The sequence below is a fragment of the Galeopterus variegatus genome, unplaced genomic scaffold, assembly GCF_000696425.1.
Source record: "Galeopterus variegatus unplaced genomic scaffold, G_variegatus-3.0.2 Scaffold7457, whole genome shotgun sequence".
NCBI classification, from domain to species: Eukaryota; Metazoa; Chordata; class Mammalia; order Dermoptera; family Cynocephalidae; genus Galeopterus; species Galeopterus variegatus.
Window position 1 is genome coordinate 64,900 of NW_007733568.1, and position 8,306 is coordinate 73,205.

An 8,306-nucleotide genomic window follows, 5' to 3' on the forward strand; every position below is an offset into this window, starting at 1 on the left:
GCAACCCTCGGTGTTGCTCCCGCGCCTCGCTCAGCCAGTGAGCGGGAACCGGTCTGTATGTGGGATCCGAACCCTCGGGCGGGAGCGCCGCCGCGCTTCCCAAGTGGCACACTATCCAGTGCGCCACCGGGCCGGCCCTATATTTTGTTTTTTAAAATGCTGGTCATGAATCAGATGCTAAGATGGAATTTGAGCTGCAAGATCAGGGACAAACACCTGCAAGATGGAGTTGCAAAGCAGGCCCTGTGAAGCCCCCTTACCCAGTGGGGAACTCTATGGTGTATTTCCTGTCAGAGGGTTCCTTTTCAGACCACAATTCCTGGGTCTTTATATCTCTGCCTCATTTAGTCTTCCAGTGTGGGCTGCCCTCAGGCCATGCCAGATGGAGGCTGTCTGCTGACCGCAGTCTCCAAATCTGGGCAGCAAGTCTTTCCTCAGAGGATTGGCATATCTCCTTGTCCACCATAAGACCCACTAAATTAATTTCACAATCTACTAATGAATTATGAATCACAACTTAAACTTTTTCCTGGACTACTGTAATAGTGTTCAAACAAGTCTGTTTCCATTCTTGCCTTTCTACATCTTATTTTACACACGGTAGCTAGAATAAGCCTTTTAAAAATTTAAATTACCAGTCCCTCCCATACTCAAATCCTTCCAGTAATTAGCATTTAAAATCAAATCCAATAAATGGCCAAAAAGCACATGAAAAAATTTTCAAAATCACTAATCATTAGGTAATTGCAAATCAAAACCACAATGAGATAGTTCACAACAATTAGGATGGCTATTATAAAACAAACAAACAGGAAATAAACATTGGTGAGTATTTGGAGAAATTGGAAATCTTGTGCAGCCCCTGTGGAAAACAATATGGCGGTTCCTAAAAAAATTATACATAGAATTACCACATGATCCAGCAATTCCACTTCTGTGTATATATCCAGAAGTGAAAGCAGGGACTCAAATATCTGTATACCAATGTTTATAGCAGCATTAATCACAATAGCTAAAAGGTGGCAACAACCCAAGTACCCATCAATGAATGAATGGGTAACAAAATGTGGTATATACATACAATGGAATATTCAGCCTTAAAAAGGGAGGAAATTCACATGCATGAACCTGGAAGATATGCTAAGTGCCAGACACAAAAGTACATATAATATATGATTCCATTTACGTTAGGTCCCTAGAGTAGTCACATTTAGAGACAAAGTAGCCTAGTGCTTACCAGGGGCTGGAGGGTGGAGGGAATGAGGAGTTACTGTTTGATGGGTACAAAGTTTCAGACTGGGAACGTGAAAATGTTCTGGAGATGGATAGTGGCGATGGTTGACAGCAGTGTGAATGTACTTAATGTCACAGAACTGTACATTTAAAAATGGTTAAAATTGTGAATTTTAGGGGCCGGCCCAGTGGCGCACTGCTACAGTGCGCTGCTTGAGAAACATGGCGGCGCTCCCTCCGAGGGTTCAGATCCCACATACAGACCGGTTCCCGCTCACTGGCTGAGCGAGGTGCGGGTGCAGCCCCGAGTGTTGCAATCCCGTTGCCGGTCCCGGTCCAGTACGGGCGCGACACTGAGGGTTGCAATCCGTTGCTGGACACGAAAAAAGACAAAAAAAAAAAAAAAATTGTGAATTTTATGTATATTCTACCACAATTTTTAAAAAGTCAGTTCTCATTCTTCCCATGACCTCTGGCTTCCTTTTTATTTATTTTTTAAAATTTTATGTATGTATCTTTTAAAAAGTAGTTCATAAATAGTATCTTTATTAAAATTTCATGTTTGTTGTTGGCACATAAAAATAAAGATTTTTAAATATGGATTTTTGTATCCAGAAATCTTTATAAATTCTTAATAATTCTAATAATTTACCCATGAATTATTTTTTTGTTTTCTACGTACATAATGGTATCATCTACAAACAATGACAATTCTGTTCTTCATTTCCAGTATTTTCTTTCTTTCCCTGTGCCGGTAGGACCTCAGTACAATACTGAGTAGCAATGGTGGTAACAGCCATCCTTACTGAAATAACATGCTAAGCATACACTCTGTTTTCTGTACCTGGCATACATTTTCCTCTTTTAGGTCTTCACTCAAATAGCTCCTAGAAAAGCCTTCCTGTCTACCTGTATTAGTCCGTTTTGGGGGTGTGTTAGTATAACGGTATACTTGAGACTGGGTGATTTATATATTGTTTTGCTTAGGATTCTGGGACAGCTGCATCTGACGTGGGCCTCAGGCTGCTTCTACTCATGGCGGAAAGCAGCAGCCAGAGGGAGCAGCATAACATGGGGAGGAGAACCAAGGGAGGTGGGGTGCCAGGGTGCTTTAAACAATCAGCTCTCACAGAAACTGAGAGAACTTACTTCCTCCCCCCCCCCCCCCCCAGGGGATTAATCTATTCATGAGGGATCCTCCCCCCATAACCCAAACAGCTCCCAACATTGACACATTGGAGATCAGACTTGGACATGAGCTTGGGGGCGGGGAGACAACTCTACCCAAACTGTGACAAGCTCCTAGAAAATTTTTTCTATCCTACGGAAAAAGACATCACAAACATTTTTGTCCTCTCGACATGCTTTATCTTTTTTTTTTTTTTGGCGGCTGGCCTGTACCTTGACCTTGGTGTTATGCTTTATCTTTCTTGGCAGCTATCATCTATCCTAATTTTCCTCACAGGAATGTAAACTCCATGACTGCCGAGACTGCTGCTTTTCACTGCTGTGAGCAAGCCTGGCACGTGACACGTGGTGAATAAGTATTTGTTAAATGAATGTTTCCCGTTCCTATAACGTATGCGTATGTACTACTTGCATAATCTGAACTTTAACTTGAGAATACACCCTGGATTACTGAAATATTGCTTTATACACTCCTAGCATCCTAAAGGAAAAAAAAAAATGTGTGCGAGAATATAAAGACCTTGAAAGGGTCAGGTGGCCACGGAGGCTGGTTTCCTGAGACGGGGGAGGCCCGGTCCTGAGTGTCCTGAGCCTCCGTCGAAAGAAGGGGCGCTGTCTCCCTACCGGGGGCGCTAACCACTCACACCTTCCGAAGCGTCATACACAAGCCCTGGGGAAGGCCTGCAGACGGGGAGAGCTACAGACAGACAGTCGGCCCACGTCCCGGCCGGGTACAGGGCCCCGGCCGGGCTCTCTGGCCCGCACCTCTATGGCAGGAAGCCGGATAACCGGAATGGGCCGCCGCTTGGGCTCTCTGGCCCGCATCTCTATGGCAGGAAGCCGAGTAACAGGAAGTGGGGGCGGGGTGGGACCTCTGCTGCAGGTCGAGGAGAGATGGCGGCCACTGAGGGTGTGGGAGAGGCTGCTCCCGGCCGCGACCCCGGCCCGCGGGGACAGCCGCCACCCCCGCCGCCCCCGCCGCCGCCCCAGCTGCAGCAGGAAGAAGAAATGGCGGCCGAGGCCGGAGAAGCGGCGGCGTCCACTATGGACGAAGGCTTCCTGAGCCTGGACTCGCCCACCTACGTCCTGTACAGGTAACTCCCCCGCGTCGGGCCGCGAGCCCCCAGAGCCGCCCCTTCCCGGCTCCACGTGTCGGCGCAGACTCTGCCGAGTAGTGGACAGCATTCCTTCTTAGGCTGTTGAGGGGTCGCGATTCACAAATTTAAGAAATTTTTCGCTCTCTCCCAAGCCCCACAACCCTATCCTGACAATAAGCAGAAGAATAGAGAAAGGTTAGGGTGCAGTTTTGATAGTTTGGCAAGAATTTATGATTTAAGTAATGGCCAGATCTGTTCGCTTTAAAGACGAGGTGTAAGGGCTTCCCATGGTTTGTCCTGCTGAAATGGGGAGAGCTAGTGTAAGATTTTTAAGGACTCAGGAGTTTTCTCAGTCCGTATTTTAGCGCCTCCTGCCAGCCAGGCACCAAGTTAGGCTAGAAGATGAAGAGATTTGCTACTAGATTCTCTCGAGCACGCCCTCCGTCGCCTGGTGAAGACTACAAGTGATGGGTGGTAGGCAGCGTTGGGTACTGCGGCGACTGTCTTGCCTCTTTTCCCAGTCTTTGCCAGCACAGTCCCATCCCGTCAGTTCTTTGCTCTCAGATGGTAATGCTGATTTCCTAGTTCCATGTGAACCTGCACAGATCGAGTCCTTGCGTCGTACTTCTCTTCTGTAATTCTATCTAGACCCATTAGATGGCTTATTTGCCTTGATTTTATGAATGAGAGAAAGTCACTATCCATATTTTTTTCAATTGGAGTTAATGTTTTACTGATTTAAATTGGTTGTGGTGGCCCCAGAACTCTCAAGCCTCCTCTCTGGATTGCGGAATACTCTGGTTTTTCACATGACTGTGTCTGATTTCCCAGTGACTGAATGACAGTCTTACCTTTCCCTTGCCACATCCCCAGGCTCTATGCTTTACGCACCAGGTCATTGTTTTCCTCTTCTCTCCTTGTTTAATGGACCCAATTTCAAGATTGTCTGGATGCTGCAGAATCTTTGCTATCAATAGCGGATCGGTATAAAGAGTGGAGGAAAGGAAAAGAGTATTAGTAAAAGAGTGGTTAAAACAAATTTGGACACTGTATTACTCCGTTTTTGTTGCTTATAACAAAATACATTGAACTGGGTGATTAATAAAGAAAAACGAAATTAATTACTTAAACAGTTTCTGAGGCTGGGAAGTCCAAAGCCCATCTGGTGGTGGCGACAGTGACCCAGGGGGTCTCACATTACAAGATAGTGGAAGCAGAGAGAGACAGACAGACAGACTCTCCTCTTCTTTTAAAGCCCTCAGAACCATGCCCCTGACCACCATTTTTAATCCATTCACTACTGCATGGTCTGGCAATCCAATCACCTCCTCAAGGCTCCACCTTTCAATTACTATAATAGGATTTCCCAGCCTCTTAACAGTCACAGTAGGGGCTAAGTTTCTAATACATAAGACTTGGGGGACACAATTCAAACTTCATTGAGTTTTGGGGGACATAATTCAATCCACTACAGTCACACTGGGCAGTTTACACAGAGATTTCTGTAAGCACCGATTGTTGCCACTAACCTGGTGTTTCAGCATTGATAGTGAATAGTACTCATTGAATGCTTACTATATGCTATTCTCAGTTTAAGTACTTAACATCTGGTATCTCATTTAATCCTCAAAAGAGCCTTGTCAGGTTGGTTGGTAATATTATCATCCTCATTTTATAAATGAAGAAACTGAGGTCCAGAGAAGTTAAGTAACTTTCTCAAGGTCACACAGTGGTACAGCCAATATTCTGACTTAGGCAGTTGTCCAATTCCAGAGCCTGCTCTCTTAACGACTACCTGTGCCACCTCTCTAGTATACAGTAAGCTAAGTGTTTGCTTTGATTTAAAAACATCAGTTCCTAGTAAATTATTATTCAAATTTTTAAAAATGCTCACTGACTCCAGAGTCTTATTAGACCAATGAATTAGATTGATTTCTAAGTTAAAACTGTTGTGTATTTGATGCAAAAACATGTGTTTCCACTTATAAAACTTGAAATTTGACAACTGCTGATTTAACTTTAAAATATGATGATGATTCTTTTTTTTTTTTTAAAGATGACCGGTAAGGGGATCTTAACCCTTGACTTGGTGTTGTCAGCACCACGCTCAGCCAGTGAGCGAACCGGCCATCCCTATATGGGATCCGAACCCGGGGCCTTGGTGTTATCAGCACCGCACTCTACCGAGTGAGCCACGGGCCGGCCCATGATTATTCATTTTTTAAAAATTATACTTTAAAAGTTTAATATGTAAAGCAAAGTGGCAAAACTTGGTTACAAAGAATCCAACCATGATTACATTAAGACCTCTATAAGATACTAGTATTAATGTAAGTGTAATTGTTGCCATTTTGTAAAAGATCAGAGTTCTTTTCCTTCTTATGTGTTTGAATATAATCATTGAAAAAAGTGTGTATTTTCAGAGACAGAGCAGAATGGGCAGATATAGATCCAGTGCCACAGAACGATGGTCCCAATCCAGTGGTTCAGATCATCTATAGTGAAAAATGTAAGTTTTTTTTTTTAGGAAAAGATTTGTAAGGCTAACTTAGTAGCAAAGTTGAAATTCACAACTATGTAGTTATGTATGTGACAGATTTTTATCTAATAAAGATCTGAATGACTTAAGATTAGTTAATTTTGTGGGTTTTGAGATTTATTTTTATGATTAAAAGTTTTATTTTATCCAAAGAATGGAAATATTCTTTTTTTTTTTTTTTAAAAAGATGACCGGTAAGGGGATCTCAACCCTTGGCTTGGTGTTGTCAGCACCACACTCAGCCAGTGAGCGAACCGGCCATCCCTATATGGGATCCGAACCCGTGGCCTTGGTGTTATCAGCACCGCACTCTACCGAGTGAGCCACGGGCCGGCCCAAAGAATGGAAATATTCTAAGTAATGAATGTTACGTTAAGAACTATTATGTCATTGTGCTTTTCATTTGCTATTTAATCTGCTTGTAAGGTACACCATAATTGAGTTACTGTCTTATTCAGAATAAACTTTGGTTGCTTAAACATCACCATTTTGAAATATATTTTGGCAATGAAGTGTTAGGATCAGTTGGAATTATTAAAGTAAATGGATTATTTTCTTTCACAACGGATTATTCTTTTATAATGAGTGTGAAAATGCTCTGTAAATTGAAGGTCACACAAATGTTAATTCTTAGTTATTGTAGGAAAGAGTAAATGGGTAAAATGGAATGCTAGTTTTGTAGTTGTGTGTGTGTGTGTGTGTATATATATATATATTTCTTTCAGTTAAGGTTTTATTATCCAAGATCATTCCTCTTTCACAAAAAGCATTTATTGATTTTATTTTATTTTTTATGGATGACCAGTAAGGGGATCTTAACCCTTGACTTGGTGTTGTCAACACCACGCTCACCCAGTGAGCGAACCAGCCATCCCTATATGGGATCCAAACCCGTGGCCTTGGTGCTATCAGCACCGCACTCTGCCGAGTGAGCCACGGGCCAGCCCTTAAATTTTGATTTTTAATAGATATTACTTAGTGGTTTTCCGTAGAAGTTTGTATTAGTTTACACTATCTTTTTTTTTTTTTTTTTTGGTGGCTGGCCACTATGGGGAACTGAACCTGCGACTTTGGGGTTATAAGGCTGTGCTCCAACCCACTGGACTAACCGGCCAGCCCTACACTACCTAATAATAGCACATGAGTGAAAAAAGCAAGTCCCAGAACACTGAGTGTGATGTGATCTCATTTGAAGGATGGAATTAGGCCATATACTTGTACATGCCTAGACTATATTTGGAAGGATACGTCAGAATCAGTTAACAGTGGGCTTCTGAGGAGGAGGACTGGGAATTTAGTGAAATGGAAATTTAACATGAACCTTTTTGTACCATTTGAGTTTTCTACCATTGTGCATATTTTGCAGTAAAAAATCTGATCATAATAAAATGTGAGAAAAACAGCTACTTAAATGTATTTGAATATATACTCTCTTAATTTTACTTTTATACATAAGATCTTTGGGAGATTTGGAATCTGGCGTTAACCCAGATACATGCACATAATCAGTCAGCATGGTTATACACGTATAGCCCATTCTTTGCAGCTGTGACACTAGAGTGTTGTCAGATGGCAGTCACAATCAATTGACTCTATTCAGCTTTTTCAATATAAATAATATACATGAAAATAAAATGTTTTCCCACATAAGGTGTAACAACATTTTATGTTATAGGGCTAATTTTAAACAAGAAAGATAGTCTTAATGCAGTTGTGTGCTCTGTCTCCAGTTAGAGATGTTTATGATTATTTCCGAGCTGTTCTGCAGCGTGATGAAAGAAGTGAACGAGCTTTTAAACTAACCCAGGATGCTATTGAGTTAAATGCAGCCAATTATACAGTGTGGTAAGTAATACATATCATTAATATTCCCTGCTTAAATGTCTCATATTAGCTTTTTCTTTTTTTAATTGAACTTTAAATTTTACCAAAATAATAATTTACACAGAGTTAACAGTCAGAATTGAATGAAAAATAGCAATCTCTGCCCCATTTCTTCCCACCACCCATCCCACCTCTGAGAGGCAACAACTCTTAACTGTTTTTTCTTGAATTAATCTCTTTATTCTAGACAACATGCTTAATTGTTATTTATTTATTTAATTTTAGGCATTATCTGTTCTGTCTATGAAAAATACAGATTTTACTCTCTACTACGCTCCCTTCATCACAAATGAGTAAACAATTTGTGGTTCATGCTGACCCACATTTTTTTTTTTTTTTTTTTTTTTTTTTTTTTTTTTTTTTCC

The 8,306-nt window shown here is 41.7% G+C and overlaps 1 protein-coding gene across 1 annotated transcript in view; it reads left to right on the forward strand.

The window, feature by feature from the left end:
- Nucleotides 1–3,315: 3,315 nt before the first annotated feature.
- FNTA (farnesyltransferase, CAAX box, alpha) overlaps nucleotides 3,316–8,306 on the forward strand; it is a 20,767-nt gene continuing 15,776 nt past the window's right edge. Inside the window, exons 1-3 of the mRNA XM_008591976.1 lie at nucleotides 3,316–3,515; nucleotides 5,942–6,027; nucleotides 7,788–7,902. Of these exons, the coding sequence (XP_008590198.1) occupies nucleotides 3,316–3,515; nucleotides 5,942–6,027; nucleotides 7,788–7,902 (401 nt within the window). The remainder of the gene's footprint in view (nucleotides 3,516–5,941; nucleotides 6,028–7,787; nucleotides 7,903–8,306) is intronic.